General features: G+C 42.6%; 1 protein-coding gene across 2 annotated transcripts in view; it reads right to left on the bottom strand.

Annotated features, from left to right (window-relative positions):
• The window catches only part of spen (spen family transcriptional repressor split ends), a 240,240-nt gene that overhangs the window by 25,057 nt on the left and 198,208 nt on the right, over window positions 1–16,975 (bottom strand). For both annotated transcript variants that reach the window (XM_085952285.1, XM_085952286.1), the window contains exons 10-12: window positions 6,636–16,630; window positions 2,207–2,630; window positions 422–560 (exon numbers count right to left, since the gene is read on the bottom strand). In XM_085952285.1, the coding sequence (XP_085808411.1) occupies window positions 422–560; window positions 2,207–2,630; window positions 6,636–16,630 (10,558 nt within the window). The remainder of the gene's footprint in view (window positions 1–421; window positions 561–2,206; window positions 2,631–6,635; window positions 16,631–16,975) is intronic.

The following is a 16,975-nucleotide window of genomic DNA, read 5'->3' as shown; positions in this document are numbered from 1 at the left end:
AAAACTTTATTATCCATACTAGTTTTGCTAAAAAGTCTAGTCTTGACAAAAACTTATTTTTTCCACTCATTAAAACTTGCCAATTTGTTGATACCTTTTTGTATTAGGTAAATAACAAACTGCAATTGAAAATTTATAGGCAACACAAAAACGTAAGTGGGTCGACATTTTTAAAACAGTATTATTTTAATATAGATCATCAAAATTACATTTTGTTTTTTAATTTATTTAGAAGAGAAATGATTATACTTTAAGAAGTTGAAAATTTCATAAAAAAAACAAAAAAAAAATTATTTTGCCTCTCCTGAAAAATCGACTTTTTATAGATAGGTTATTGTATTAATCACACATCGATGTGAGCCTGAAAGATCATTACCTTATTGTGTCAAAATAATAAAAGACATGTGATAAAAAATCTCACCTGCGATGACTGGCTGGGGACCGAGAGCTGCTACGTGTTTCAGCAGAGGGGGGCTGGCATGTTGACCCTGCGCCCCCCGCGGGAGACTGGGGCCCAGCACGCCGGGACCTAGACCTCCACAGCCCGCCTGCATCATCACCTGAAATCGTTCAATTCAAATCATTTCCAAAGCTCATGCGCTCATGCGCTCATGGACCGGCCAAGAGAACTGGGTCCTGTGTTGATAGTTTTACAGTACAATACGTAGTATTTAGAGGGATATTCAGTTGAACTTGGTTATTGCGAGGGACCGACTGAATTTGCTCGTTACTTATTCATAATATCAGAGAATAGGTATTTTTAAATGAGCGGTCATATAACACAAAAAGTCAAAAAAAAGTCGAAAATAAAAAATCTGAAAACCATCGTAAAAATCCCTGAAATAAGCATGGCATTCATAAACTACAAAATAAGTTGTTTATTGTAATGAACGCTGGTAGGTACCTACTGACTTTACAAACCTTGGATTTCTTACTTATTTCAACCATATGCGTGGATACTTTTTCAATGTTGTCGGCTAAAACACCAATTAGGTAGGTACTTAGACAGTTATAGGCCGTCAATGGAAATAGGCCAAAACGAACCGTTTATAACGGTCTCATCTTACGCCGGAACCGTTTATTACCATAATAAAACTAGTCGAGCGTTCATGCAGATGCCTGCGAATTTGTATATTCCGAATGCCGAATAAACGTTATTGAATAAATATAATCATTACAATATTTATTTATAGGAAATCTCTTAACGTGGAAGGTAAACAAATAAAAGTAAATGGTTATCGTGATAGTATACCATATAATTATTATGTATACATCGATTCCAGCACAATCATGTGAATTGAGTTGTTAACAATATAACATTATATTAATTAGATTTTCATGAATCTGCGTCTGATGTATATTTACTAACGAGACTCTTGAATTCGAAAGCGTCGTCGCTTTTACGAAATTTGCGGCATTGTAGATTAGCTTCATCTACGAAAGCAAAGTTTAGTATAAATAAAGCAGTCGTGATTGAATAAAATGAAGCACCAATTATAGATCAATTGTAAAATAAATAATACCATTAGACAATACGCGAGCCTAATACTACAAGGTTCTAAGTGTTGGTCCTTGAAAAAACAAACCCAACAATGAAGTAGTATTCTAAGCTGCCTGTATTCTAAGGACAAACACTTAGAACCTTGTAGTTCTCCACTCGGGAATAATCAGAATAATACACTGAATCATAATGAAACACGGAAGAAAACAAGTACCTATGACAATATCAACAATTCTGTCAGTTGCAATCTGTCGAACATAAACTTTGCCAAATTTAGCCATTCGAAAATAATGGGTGGATGGGGTATTAACTAGTGTCATAAACGTAATGCGATCCCGGCGGCATCCTGTCCGGTCGAATTTTATTGCTTAGGGTCGAAATGTTTTTAAACGATCAACACATTAACAGTTTTAAGAAAATTTTTGATTATATTTTAGCTCAGTATATCCGATAAGTTGCTTGTTAAAACAGTGAATAAATGTATGGAGAAAATCATAAACTAAAATGTCAACGAATGTTTCCTCGTTACATCCGAGATCTCACTATATCCGTGATCGTAATAACCGAGTGCGACTATATTTCATTTCTGATTTTTAAGATAATATACAAATAAATACACAATACATATTAGATTAATATTGTTGCATTCCCTAAAATAATATAAACATTAGCACAAATAGATATTATAAATGCAGAAAAACATACCTGCTTCTGAGGAGGTGGCTGGACGGCCATGAGCTTGAGTTGCGACGGCAATGCCAGCGGCTGCGCCTTAACGGCGGGGTTCTGCTGTGACCGAGGAGAAAGGGTTCCTGTCACATTAAGCACTCCTATTCCCACTCCCGCCCCTGTCGCTGGAACTCCCTTCAGCGGGACACGATGAGGTGCCAGTTGGAGAACATTAGCACTTTTCACATCTGCGACGATCGATTTAGGTAGGATGACCGGCGGCGGCAGGACATTGATGGGAGATGCAGGACGAACCGCCGGCGTAACGAGTGTGGGGGCTCGAGGACGGGCAGAGGTGGACTCTGCTTCCGTTTTTCGAATAGCATCAGCGACGTTGGGGTGGTCGAGAGGTGTGGCAGTCTGAGCAGGCTCGCTAGGCTTGGTTTCGGCGGCGGCAGACCTGTGGCAAGAATAGAAGCATGCATCAAAAGGCCTGTTCCATTTTGTAAACGTTACAAACTCCTATTGCAGAATAGAAATAGCGCAATTTATATTTTAATGAACATACATAATTTTGAAAAACACTTCTGAGAAAATATATTATAACCAATAAAAAAAATCATTTTGAAAAAAGTAAGTGTTTTTCAAAATTACATATGTTAAATAATTAGAATGGTACATTCTTAAATCTTGTGAATTATTCGTTGAATAAAAGAAATAGTTAATTATATTTTAATGTATCGAAAAACAATATAAAGAAAAATAATAATTTAAAATTCTACGATGAATAATTTAAAAGACAATAAACAATAATAAAATATGCTTATGGTCAGAAAACTGAAAAAGAAAACTAAATAAAAAAGATTTCAAGTTATACACTTCCATATATTTTCTATAAAAATTAATGTTTTTTAAATTAAATGAAAAATATGTTGAAATTATGAATTATTCAAAAATCTTTGATAGATTAGAGAGAACTTCAACTACATTCGTGGGTGTGCAAGCAGAAATCACTAACTAACAAAACACCGTTCTGAGATAATCGATGTTTTGTGATTTTTGTATTCTTGATGATTCTTAAATAATAAAAAATACCCATATCGACTGCTTAATCTGGAATCCGGCATTTGGGCAAATTGTTCAGGAAGGAGAAAAACATAATAATTTAACTATCCAGCGGAATTTAACAATTCCAAAAATAAATTTGGAATTTTTTTTACAAATAAGCTGCACGATGAATTAATACACTATTTCAGCTTCCCTTTTATCTAACACAGTACACTCTCAGTAATACGCTGCTCGATTATCCGACAACTACTATAATCCGCCGTTATTTTTACTAGTTGAAAGCACAGAATCAAGCTCTATCATTGGCCGGTATTCGATTGTCAAATTCACTAGTCCGCCGCGTACAAGTATACAACGCAGATGAGACGGGTTTATTTTGGAAACTTCTCCTTCGTAAAACGTACGTTCCTCGCGAAGAAAATAATGTACCAGGGAGGAAAGGTGCCTAAGGACCGCATCACTATTATGCCGTGAAAATGAAGCTTTTGGTCATAGGGAAAGCCAGGAATCCTAAGCCATTCAAGAATATCTGCCTCACTGAACAACTGGTTGTGTCAAGTGATTGACTGTTTAATATTTAGTTAATAAACTTAGTTTATAAATATATAAGAGGTGCCGAGCGCCAAAGGAGCTCAAGCACCATTTAACAAAAGTGCTACAAAATGGCCGACAAGTTCTCAATTAATTTGTTTTATTTTAAACTTAAATGTTGAAATGGACAATTATTTTCTAAGCAAAGCAAATTTAAAAAAATCAAAGTATTATTAGCAATAATATTTAATGAAAAATATCTATTGGATTCCAAAAAAAATGGTGTTTGACCCCCTTTGGCATATAGGAAAATGATAAAAGGTGGCACTTGATACTTTTTTTTGTTGCATAAGCTTCTGTGGCATTAACATTTACAAACTCAAATAATGGCATTAATTTAATCATTTAAAAAAAATGTTTTTATAATATAAGGGTTTAGGTTTGGATAGCAATAAAAAAACATTATGGTATAAACAAATTTTATTATGCCAAATAAGCACTGAAAAAATGGTCAAATTTGTTGATTGTTACATGAGTTGGTTTGGCATAAAATTTGCCTTATAAATAAAACACGTTTTTGCCATTACAGCAATGATTTCAAAGCTTTTGGATTGTTTTTTTTTGTAATAACCGTCTATCTACCTAATATTATTAATAATACCAAATAAAATTGTTACTACTGGCCAAATTAACAAAATCATTATATCATTTTTTGTCAAGGATTCGGGTGATTTTTTGGATACTTTTTTTAGTGTATATCAATCGTAATTAGATATAAAACAAGATGAAATTAGAAATAAGAGTTATTTTCCTTCATGGAAGTAAAAGTTTGGTGGAAATAATTACTAAAATGACGTTAATAACCATACTTCAAACGTAACCTAAAATATTTTAAACAACAGCGTATGTGAAAGAGAAACGAATGAAACATGTTAAACTTACCGTGATTTTCCTCGTTTACAGGTTTATTTAACACACATCGAAACTATTTTTCTAATCCTTCTTGAGCTCATTTTTAGTTTTTTTCACTGTTGAGAATGTATATTCAATTAGACAAATCTGACAGCTGTTTTGGTCTCGCGCTCTCCATAGAATAATTGCGGATAAGCTTCTGTGGCGTGCCGACATAACGACCAAAACAATTAAGCCACAGAAAATAAATCTCTATTGCAAAATATCTATAATTATTTGAGCGATAAGACTTTGTGGCATGATACATATCGATTTATAGAAAAAACCTACATTCAAATGTCAAAAATCGTGAAGTGGGCGCTTGAGCTCCTTTGGCACTCGGCGCTTCAATAATTCAGTAAATACTTGATTTTGATTATAAATAAAACCGTAATTTGCCAGTACATATATCTCAAAAAAATTAAACATTTTTACGAAATACCTGTTTTTATTTTTACCATATTTTGTGTATGCACAATCCGCCGCTTTCACTAATTGGACACTTTTTTTGGGGTACGGATTACTGAGAGAGTACTGTATAAAGAAAATTTATATAAAAAGCGGATTTGTTACATTTACGATATTGGAAATTGCGCACCTGCAGTTGGCTGTTTCGTTTGTAGAACGATAACACATTTATTTAGGAGTCTGAAATTTTGCGTGAGCAACAATATGCCATCAAAACCTCAAATGTTGGTCAAAAGTGCAGTTGGCTGTTTTGCAGATTAAGCAGTTGATATGTAATAAAAAGAAAACACAGATTTAGTTTTCAAATGGCAGGTCAATAAAGTTAAAAAAAAAGGTCTCGAATCTGATTCTAAAAAGAAACTTTTTAATTGACTGCTTAGAACATAGGGGGTAGTGAAATAAAGAAATCACCGATATAGGGAATTATTCTTTCACTGGGTATCAAAACATAATTAAATATTACTTTTAAGGTGACGCATCAGTGAAACGCCAAATAATGTTCAACTGTACGCGCGACGAAAATTTGTACTTGCTTCGCATTCATTGAGAGAACGTGGAGTCGGACGCACGTCACTTTGCTGCGTGATGGCGACGGGCCAATTAATTCTAAAATCGTGTAAAGATGACTAAAAACTTTACCCATTTACTTTAAAAAGCAAACATGTCAATGAATATATTATTATTGATACTAATAGAATAATAAACAGAACATAAAATGGACGTATGTTGGATTTATATGAGAAATAATATTTCGTTTGACAGGCGTCATTTTCACCCGCGACCCGCAATCCGCACATCGCCTAGCAACGATCTTTTTAGACCGTGCCTCAACTAATGCATGGCCTTAATAAAAATCTATATTTTCGAATCCATGAGATAATAATAATTTTGTTCTTTTCCATATACTTACCTTTTACCTACCATTTAGTGACCCAAGCCTATACAGGGAATGTATACTATTTATAGTAACATGGCCAAAAAATTATTTCAGCAGACACCCACAACATATCGAGGGTATACTGACAGAACGCATTAACTCAGTTTTTGCTGTTTTTCTGTTTTAAATGCCAAAATCTATACAATTTTACGCTCTACGTCCTGGTAAAACGCACAAAGGCATATGATATAATGGTGAGAAAATAGAAACATTATTAAATCATATTGTTATTTTTTTTTATTCTGATAGAAAGCATGATACTGACCTAATACTTTCTGCGTATACAAAATACAGGACTTGTAACATGTCGTATATTGTGTCGTATGTTGCCATAAAGGTTAGTCTTTATAATGTAGAAAAAATGATTTTAAATCATAAAAAAATCTACGTGGGAGAACGCTTTGAAAATTAAGTTCTTTTTGCGATTATCTCAGAACTTGTTTTAATGACTTAATGCTTTCTGACAGTATACTCTCAATATATTGTGAAAAAGACAGAGTAAGCTCTCACCTGACAATTTGGAGTGATGCTCCGGCGACGAGAATCTTGGCTCCGTCTGCAGATGCAGCCCCAGGAACCGGCAGCAGAGTGCCATCAGCACCTCGCCTCATGTACACCATCTCTCCAGTGGCTGGATCTAGCATCAGCTCTTCCGTTGACTCCTTGCTTAATTTATTTTCCATGACGACTTTCGAAGGAAGCGCCTGAGTGGTGGCAGGCAACGTGCTGACGGATTCCGCTGGGATGTCCCGCTTGACGGCTGCGAGCGGTGTCAGCTTATCCTGTGCAACCGCGACTACTTGTATAACTTTACCAACGAAATCCAGTTTATCCTCCAGGAGAGACGGCGCATCCGCCTGCCCGACCGTTATCTTCGCCCCGACTTCTCCAAGTGTTTTCTGGAGTGGTCTGACAGTGGCGGCAATCGGGCGGGAGGTGGGCGAACATCCGGACGTTGGAGGGACATCGGCAATTGCTAACTCCCCAGATTTCTCTGTTGTCCCTGTCGGTCGATCTTCAGGATCCGCTGTCTCCGGAGAATCCTTTTTGGTCGCCTTTTCATCACCACTGTCGGCAGAGGTCTCAGATTCACGACGATCTTTACTCTTTTTCGGCGTCGTGACACGTGATGATTTTCTAATGTCGGGGGTAGCGGTCTTGATGATGTTCTGCCGTGTGGACCTTCTGACGGGACCCGGATCTTTGACGATAGCCCCACTCTTTCCCGGCGTGGATGAGTTCTTGATCACGTCTTCAATGACATCGTCAACAGAATTTCTGGTGACATCTTTCTCGAGCAGTCTTTTCGATTTGCGAGTGTTAGCAGGTGGCGACAGGAACTCTTCTGGCTTGTCGTCTCTGGCTGGCGGAAGAGTGGGAGAGGCGGTGGGCAAAACTTTCGTTGGTGGTAGAGCATCTTTCTGCGGCGCGGGTGTGGCAGAAATGGCAGTTGCAGGACCAGCTGCAGTGGCTGTCGCGACAGGACTCTTGATGGTGAGAATGAGTCGAGGTCTCGATTCGCTCTTATTTTGAGAATTATCAGCCTCATCTCCAGAATCTTCGTGAAAATCATATACATCACCGGGAAGATTGAGCCCAGGAGCGGTCGCTGACCTTGATTTCTTATCCGCCTTAACCTTTCCGCGGCCTCTTCTGGGCGAAGCCGCACTTCCACCCCTTGGAGGTTTGGCTCCCTGTCTTGTCTGTACTCTTTCAATCGTCTTGTCTTGGATTCGGCGACCCCTTGCACGTCCGCCTCTTTTAGCATTCAATTTAGCATTAAACTTATCCGCCATCCGATCACTGATCTCGTTCAAAGGTTTGAAGACGATGCCAGCTGGAGGTGCAGGGTTGTCTTTCGTTGGTTTTTCGGAGATATCAGAAGCTGGCATATCAGAAACGGGCCGTTGGGCGTCAGCCTCCTCGCAATCATCGGATGCACGACCAGGCGAACACAGTGCATCCACTTTCTTTATCACTGATTCCAAATTAATATCTTTCGATGACCAATAATCGCTGTCTTCCTTGGTATCGACGTTTTCTTTGTGGTCAAGAATATTGAGAAGATCGCCTTCGAATGCTTTCATGGTCGTAGATTCTTCTGCAACCTTCACCCTGTCCAGTTCAAGTTCTCGGTCAGAGTCAGTCTGCAGATCGTCGGATGTGCATGTGGAGGGTTTCTCTATTTTAATTTCGCTCGCCGTCTGCTTCAGCAGCTCTTCGAAGTCGGTTTCACATTTTGGCTTCTCGAGTCGTTCGAGCAGGACCGGTTTCTTATCCATGGAGTCGATAGCCTCATCCTTCTCCTTTTGCAAGGATTCCAGTGGATCTTTCAAAGCATCCATCTCCTGGGACAATTTAACAGTAGCATTAACGCAGACGGGTGGTCCAGTAGAATTAGATAGATGAAGGGCCGGAAGACCATCTGCCGCGACGGGGACTGACATTTTTACGACCGAAGCGGCAGGTGTGCTAGCAATTTGAGTTTGGACAGTGCAAATAGGTACATGACCGTATTTACTAGTATCGTTTGTTAAACTTTTAACAGGGGTCAACGCGGGAGTTGTTGAATTTTCCTCTCCCTTGGGCGCTGCCTGCGGCAATCCTGCCGTAACAGTTGGTCCGATAAATCGTAAAATATTTTGATGAGGTGCATTGGAAGCAGGACGGATCTGCTTAGAGTTAAAATCATCTTCCAACGGAGGAGTAGGCGAACAGTGCGCAGATGGTGAACCACGAGCAGCAGTGTTGACATGAATTAGAGAAGGTCGAATAGAGTTCTGCTGGTTCGCCACCACCCTTTTAAGGGAATCGGGTCCATTGACGTGAGGCAGTATTTCATTAGATTTTTCAGATATCACTGTGGACGTGTTCAATCCCACCTTGTTCAGGGCGCCAACATTCCCTCCAGCGGTTGCCCCAGGGAAACTGTGATCGGGCACGACAGACACGATCCTGCCGGTGGTCATCGATGTCTGACCGTGTGAGACCATTCCCGATGGTGAAAATATTATTTTGGAGACAGGCACGATGGACTCTTGAGTAGTTCTCGTGTCAACTGTAGAGATCAATTTTGGAGGGTTAACGATGAGAGGACTCCTAGGCTGCTGCAGGTTGGCAAGCGGAGGTTTGGAGATGGGCGCCAGCAATGGCGCACCAGGCAGGCGACTCAGCTGCAGAGTCTGAGCAAGCGCCGCAGCTCCAGGGTGACCGGGTGACAGTGCGGCACGGCTGTTGGGCCCACGGAGTGGCGACAAATGAGATGTTTGAATGGGGCTCAGAGGCGGCTGCTGCATCCTGACCACAGTTATGTGCCCGGGTGAACGGTGGATGCCCGGCGGAGACGTGAGACCAGGCGGTGTCCCTGTCGTGAGAATCATCAGGTTGGATGCTCTGGTATCTGGGTGCTGGAGGGACTTGGGTGAATGCAACCTGACATCCCCAGACGTCCTCGGTGATGTAACTATCCCTGGAGGTCTCTGATAAACGAGGTGCTGCTCAGGTATCTTTATTGTGGGCGGCCGGACATTGAGGAGGCTCACGGGACGCTGAATCTGATTAATAAGGTTGAATTGCATCTTTCCTGCATTCGCAAGAAGGGGCCTAATCTGGACTCCCGGCGGCTGACTGACAGGTTTCAGATGGAGAATCGAAGCGGCGACGTGAACTGGTCGGTCATCACCAATCCGGATGGAACCAATGTTCGAGGTGGCGACCCCATCTTCGGGTTTGGGGGAGGCCGACGTCCATGTTTTAGAAATCACCGTGGGCTGAGGGACTGAAATCCGAACGGCATCCGCCGGTTGAGAAGGCACTGCGATATCTTCCAGCGTAGTCATCTTTTCGTCGATTATTAATTTATTACACGCAGGTGACTGTTTCAATGTCGTCAAAGGAGGAGCAAGAGTCTCAGGTATATTGTCTGGTGGACATGCAAGAGCTCCAACGGGAGACTGGGAGCAATAGAACTGACTGACCCGTGGTCGCCCGCAGATCGCATTATCTCTATTTTCTGATGGCTTACTGGATTGATCGGCTCTAGATTCCTCTCCATCATCAGTGTCAGTATCGATCTGCAGATCGTTCTCCGAAAGTGGAGTATCTGGTTTGATCTCCATCAGGCCAGCATTGAGGCTCCTCACTGCTTGCCGCATCTCCTCTGCCTCCTCGTCAGGAATATTGTCAGTGACTTCGGGTGAGACAGTGGGTGTCGGCGCGGCGGGGCTCTGGGCGCCATCCCCATAGCGGTCATCGAAGCCTCCCGTCCTCCCGCCAAAGCTCTCTCCCAGCAGAGCGGCCACCGCATCCTCTGTCTCCTCCTGAGAGATTACAGCGCGAGGCTTCTCTTCAGTTTTCTCTTCGCCCTTTTGACTGTCATTGTCAACATTGATCGTCGCGATCTTTTCACCAGCAGCCTCCTTGTGGTCTGCGGCGGCCCTCTCGAAATCTGAAATACTCTTCACTGCGTTTTCACTCACACTCTCATCGATGTCGGTACCGAAAACAGGAATGAATTTTTCAGAGAGCCTTCTGATCTCTGCGGGTTTAGCCACAGGGACGGGTCTAGTTGGAGGCGACAGCGCACCCTCAGGCATTGGAATAGGAGAAACGCGACCGGCAGCCATGGGCTCATCCGGCGGTGGACTGTCGATCAGCCTCGGGAGACTTGGCGATGGAAGGGTCGGCTCGCATTCCACTTTGGGAGGGACATCTACTTTCTCGGTCTCTGCGACCACGACAAAGTCTTCTCGATGGATTTCAGGAGGCCGTTTGGACTCACCGTCCAAACTCCGATCATTTCTCTCATGGTGGTGCTGATGATGATGGTGATGATGATCCTTTCGACTCTGCCGGTCTTCTCTATTTTTCTTCTTTTTCTTTTTCTTCTCTTTGAGTTCTCTGCTGACCTGATCAACGTGCCTGTGCCCGGCTGCGTTAAGAGAGGACTCTCTGCTATCATCGCCATCAGTGAACCGGAACACGTCGGTGTCGTTGGATTTGACCACAGAGGACTGGATGTCCGCTCTGTCTGGGGGTCTTCTGATTTCGGGAACGGAATCAGCGAACAGGCTCGCTTCGATTGCTTTGCCAGCAGCATCAATGTCCAAGCTGTTCTCGTCGTCTTTGATTACGGTCTTTCGTTCCTTTCGCTTCTTGTCCTTCCGTTTCTTTAGATCCTCCTTGAAATTGTCTTTCATCATAACATCTGTTTTCAAATCTACATTGCACACGCTGTCCGAATCCGACAGAGATGGTTTCGACGCAAAGAATGAATTGATTTTATCTCTCGAATTTTGATTATCGAGGGAAGAGGAGAAATCCTTGTTTCCGACATCTGACTCATCAGAGAAAGGTCCGAAAATATCTTGCATTTTTTCCCCCCTTGTCATATTGTTGGTCGTGTCGGACCTCTGGTCCGTCCTGTCGACGGGCCTCTTAGGTTTCTTGGGTTGAAATTTATCATCTTTGAGTGAGTCGCAAGAGTCGGTTTTCGTCTTTTCGCGCTTTTTGTCTTTCTTCACTGCGTGCTTCCTCTTCTCCAAAGCGGCTTTATTTTTTGAATTACGCATATTGTCAATGATTTGCATTTTTTCATGATAGTCATTCTTCGCTTCGTCGTCCAAAGGAAAACTTTTCTGGCGCTTTTGCTTCTTTTTGTGTTTTCGACGAATTTCTAAATAAGAATTAGGTTTGTGAATAGAATCTGACACGATTCCTTCCCCTTCCGATGATATATCACAGACAGTAGGCTTGATATCGATATAGTTGTTTTCGACTTTAATTTGAATATCTGTTTGCAAAAATGTCTTTATATCAGGAAGAGGTTTCTTATCGTCCAGTGACATGCATTTCTCGATGAACAGCTCCGCGTCATATTCATCTGCCTCCATTTTAATATCAAGCATTTCTTTTTTGAAAGGTTTCAGTCGTTTTTTCTCATCCAAGTCAGCACAGTGCAAATCAGATCCGGGGTATATTTTCATAAGTTTATCGACATTTCTCTTGATAGCTTCATCTTCGGAGGTGTCAGAAATTATCCGAGACCGAGAATTTTTTCGCGACAACAACTTGCCGGACGCATCATCGGTACTGTCCCCATCGCAGATGTCCCGAATTTTATGCTGCATGAACTTAAATTTTTCACGGTCGTTGTCAGAGTCAGTGGTGGTGAGATCGCGATGTCTGCGGCGGAGCTCGTCTTCCGACGAACTGTCTCCTGCCGACTTGCAAGTGGAAAACTTTTTGTGCTCCTTGTCAGCATCGCTATCGTCGTCTGAACTGTTGGAGCGTTTCTTTTCTTCTCTCTTGGCACGGCTCTGTTTCAACTGGGAGAATCTGGCTTTAATTTTCTCTTGCCTTTTTTCTTCTTCCTGTTTCTGCATATTCTTACATGATCGAGCTTTCACTTTATCGTACATGGAGATATACGTTGGACCTTCATCAACGATATCAAATATTGAATGTTTTTTGGGTTCATCAGAGTCAGAAGTGTCGGTACTGTTCGTCATTTTCCTCGGCTTTTTTCTTATGCTCTCGGTTTTTGGAGCAGTGCATTCTTCTCGACTCTTTCTTTCAATAGACAGTCTCTTCTCCTTCATGTCCTTTTTGCGGTCGTCTACTTTTAGTTTTTTCCCATCTTGCTGCTGCTGCAGTTGCAGTTGCAATTGTTGCGGTTGCGGTTGCTGGTGAGAGTTGAGTTGCATCGTGCTCTGTTGCAATTGCAGCTGTTGTATTTGCTGCAGTTGGTAAAGCCTCTTCTTCTCTTTCATCTCTTTCTTGAGTGCACGCTGTTTCTCATCTTCTTCGCTAGAACGTAATTCGAGCCGCGCTAAGAACGCTTTATGCAAAGAAACGTCCCTCTCTTTTTCAGAATCGGGTGTCGTCGATTCCTCTTTGATTTCAAATTCCTGCTCTTTAACTTTCTTACACTTTTGTTTGTCAACAAATTTCACATTTTGCAAATCATTTGACACTTTATCTAAATCATTTTCAATTTTCATATCACTGTCTGTTTGCACATTTGTGAGTTCTTCAATCTCTTCTTCCTTGACTATTTTTAATTCGGGCTCTTTGATATCTTCCTTTCCTTGGCAACATTTTTCTTTAAAATCTTTCACATCCTTCTCTTTGTGATCTTGATCTTTGGGAACCCTCTCTGCCAATTCTACTTCTTTAATTTGTTTATCTTTGTCTTTAGAATCCTTCTCTTTAAAACATTTATCTTTTATGTCTCTGGATTTGTAATCTTTATCCTTTGAATCTTTCTCTTTTTCCCTGTCCTTCGAGTCTTTCGCCTTACACCTCTCATCCGATTCTCTAACATTCTTTTTATCATCTTTAATCTTCTCTTCCAACTGTTTCGATAAATTATTTTTAGCAGACTTGGGATATTTAGTTCTATCTGAATATTTAACAGAATCTTTGGAATCCCTTCTTTCTGTGAGTTTCTTGCTTTCAGAATGCAATTTCGGCTTTTTGATCTCATCGTGAGAAGACTCTGTGCTGTCTTGCGAGCTGATTCTACGTTTAATGCCTACATTAGCCGGCAGACTGCAACTGGAATTCAATCTCTCTTTTCGTTTGGCTTCGTGACTTCGATGTTCGCTGTGGGAATCTAGAGAATAATGCCGCTGCTTATCGATGTCTGAACTGTATCGTTTAGTTTTAGGTAGAACTTCAGCAGGCACACTTTGAACATGTATATGAGATTTATCATTATCGAGAAATATTTTATCTTTAACTTTTTCTGCACAATTCAATTTTAATGGTTCAGATCGCTGAGTATCAACATCGTCTTTAGAATTAGTCTTGGAAGAAAAATCTTTATCACAATGACGACTTTTGTGGTTTTCGTGGACGTGCTTGTTGGACTTTGAGAAAGAATGGCGACAATCTTCTTTTGCATCAAACGCATCTTGATCTTTGGATTTATTCGAATCATGCGAATTACGAGAAGCAGTCGAATCACTAGAGTCTTTACGGGTAATCTCTCTCGCCGAATCGTCACGAGACGATTTTCTGGTAACATCTTTAGGTTTCGCACTATCGTGGACCTTATTGATTCCATCTTTTCTACCTTCGACGTGAGTATCTTTTTTGTGACCATCCCTGTGGCGATGTCTGCCAGATTCGGATCTGTCAGCCGGTTGGTCTTCTTTCTCTCTTCTTTTATCTTTGGGGGTGATGGCGGAATCATTCAATTCTGACGATTCTTTGTCAAAAGACTTGTCTTCCTTTTTCTTAGTCTCTTTTTCACTTCGTTCTTTTCTACGATCATACTTTTCAGGCTTACAATCTGCAAGACGATCAGACTTTTCCAAAATCTTTTCTTTTTCAATTTTGTCTTTTTCCAATTTTTCTCTTTCCCCCTTTTCTCTTTCCACTTTCAGCCTATCTAATTTTTCTTTTTCTGACTTTTCCCTCTCCAACCTTTCTTTTTCCTGTCTCTCTCTATCCCTTTCCTGCTTCTCCCTCTCTTGTCTGTCTCTCTCCTGCCGTTCTCTTTCCTGTTTTTCTCTTTCCTGTTTATCCCTTTCCTGTTTATCTCTTTCCTGTTTATCTCTTTCTTGTTTATCTCTCTCTTGCTTCTCCTTCTCCTGTCTCTCTCTAATAAGTTTATCTTTTTCTATCTTTTCCCTTTCTACACGATCCTTTTCTCTCCGCTCTTTTTCTAACCTCTCCCGCTCACGTTTTTCTCTATCTAGTTTTTCTCGATCTAATCTCTCTCTTTCTCTCCTGTCTCTCTCCATCCTCTCGCGTTCTGCTCGCTCTCTGTCCGCTTTCTCTTTCTCTATCCGCTCCTTGTCTAACTTTTCCTTGTCCAACCTCTCTTGTTCGATTCTGTCTCTTTTCTCTCGCTCTGACCTCTCAGTCTGCTCTCTTTCGGCGCAATCCCTTTCGGCTCTCTCATTTTCCATATTTACATTATCCAATAGCACCCTGGCGATTTTGTTTCCGACCAACGATACAGTACGATTGCTATTAGGTTTCTCCGCAGTCTCCGAGGCTGAAATGTCAGGGTCGAGATCTGTAGCCTCTGAAGTAACCGTTGAGTCGCAATCATCTTTTTTTCTTCTATCCGTTTCAGATTTACAAATGTCACGATCAGAAAGTCCGTCTCGGTCACCATGAGGCTCATTCTTAAAATCACCGAGGTCGGGGGTCGGAGATATGCTACTTGAAAGCCTTCTCTCCAAGGTTTGGACTGAGCCCGCCCGATCTCTCGGGTCGGTGAAAATTTTAATATCTAATTTTTTATCACTTTCATTACATTTTTTATCACTGTTACTAGAGTTTTCACAAGTTTTTAATTTGAGAACGCGCTCGGCGAAGACGTCATTTCCCGAGTCCGTCGGGACTCGGGGGACGTCAGGAGGATCGTTCTTTCTTCTATCTAAAATGTCATTATCACCCTTTAGTTTATCGTCCGCGCCTTCAGGCAAGTTCGCCGTCGGGTCTGGTTCGGCATCACCGGGATCGAGTCGGCTCCGAGGCACGTTAGCACACCCGGCATGATCAGCACCGAGACGCTCGGATGGTGACCCGCCCGGCGAGGCTCGGGCCTCGGGGATGTCTGCTGGAGCCGGAGGAGGGGGAGGTGGTGCAGGTGGAGGGGGCGGGGCTCCATCTGGAGGCACCCCACTGGGCGGATGTGAAGGGAAGGGGTATTGCAAGCCTTTGGCGGGAGCGATCGGCGTCGAAGGCGGAGGCGGAGGGGGCGCCGCCTTTGGTGCACAGAGGCCAGGCGATCCGGCGAACGGTGAACGACCAGCGGCCTGCGGCGAACCCAGGGGTGAGGGTATAAGTCGGGCCCCAGAAGGACTGAGAAGAACACCAGTTCCAGAGACCGCCTCTCGCCTGTCGTTAACTCCAACGTTCTCGAGTCTCTTGAGGTCCTCATCGAAGACAGACCGTTTAGCGAGCACGGAGCGCATAACTTCGGAAGGCTGCAACTCGGCAATATCCAGGTCCAAAAAGCGGCGCCGAAAGCGGGGACGTTCGGCAATATCAGGGGCAGGGGGGCCTCTAACCCCCGATCCGGACCACCTCTCGTATCTCTCATCGAGACTTCTAATTCTTTCATCGAGCGATGGCTCGGCGGGTGAGGGTGAAGAATCGGGGGAGGAAGCAGGTGACGGGACACGAGGCGCAGGGTGAGAGGGGGGAGAAGCAGGTGGTGGCGGTCCAGGCGGCTCTCCAGGAGAACAGGGAGCAGGCGTCCTGGCAAGCAGCACCTGTGCGGCAAACCTGGGCAGAGGCAGGCACATGGGGAGAGGACGCCGGGGAGGTGCAGCGCGACGAGGCTCGGCCGGGGAAGGGGTCTCAGGCCTCTCGTCATGCAGAGGTGTGCCGGGACGAGAAGCAGGGCTTGGCGACCTCCAGCGGTGGCGGGATGCTTCGCTGCCACGCCTTCTTTTACCTCCAGTCGAAGGAGACAAGTCGCGGTGATGTCGTCCGCTACCCGCCTCTCCAGATGGCCTTCTGCCAAGGGAAGATCGCTCGCTCTGCCAATTGAAACGACAGTGGTTAAAAACACAAATTACATGATCGAACCTATCCCGCAATATCACAAATATATAGATTTTTTTACTATGCACAATACAATTCAAATCTTATTCAGGGCAACCAAAATTCTATGTGTTGATAACTATCAACGACCAGGTGTCTACGCCGATTGTTCAATATAGCAATAATGCAATTCATAAGACCTAGAAAAATACTATCAGCTTAGAGAGGCCTTGATCCCGCAGTGGATTGATCTAGGCGATTGATCTTAAGTAATAATATCATTATCATGTATCGCTCGAGACTTTCGTGGTTGGTTTGTTATTGTTCACATTCTATACTAT

The sequence above is a fragment of the Rhyacophila brunnea genome, unplaced genomic scaffold, assembly GCF_057557595.1.
Source record: "Rhyacophila brunnea isolate RB1 unplaced genomic scaffold, BYU_Rbru_1.0 scaffold_3, whole genome shotgun sequence".
Lineage (NCBI taxonomy): Eukaryota > Metazoa > Arthropoda > Insecta > Trichoptera > Rhyacophilidae > Rhyacophila > Rhyacophila brunnea.
The sequence above is the reverse complement of the archived record's forward strand: the minus strand, read 5'-3'. Positions and strand labels throughout refer to the sequence as shown.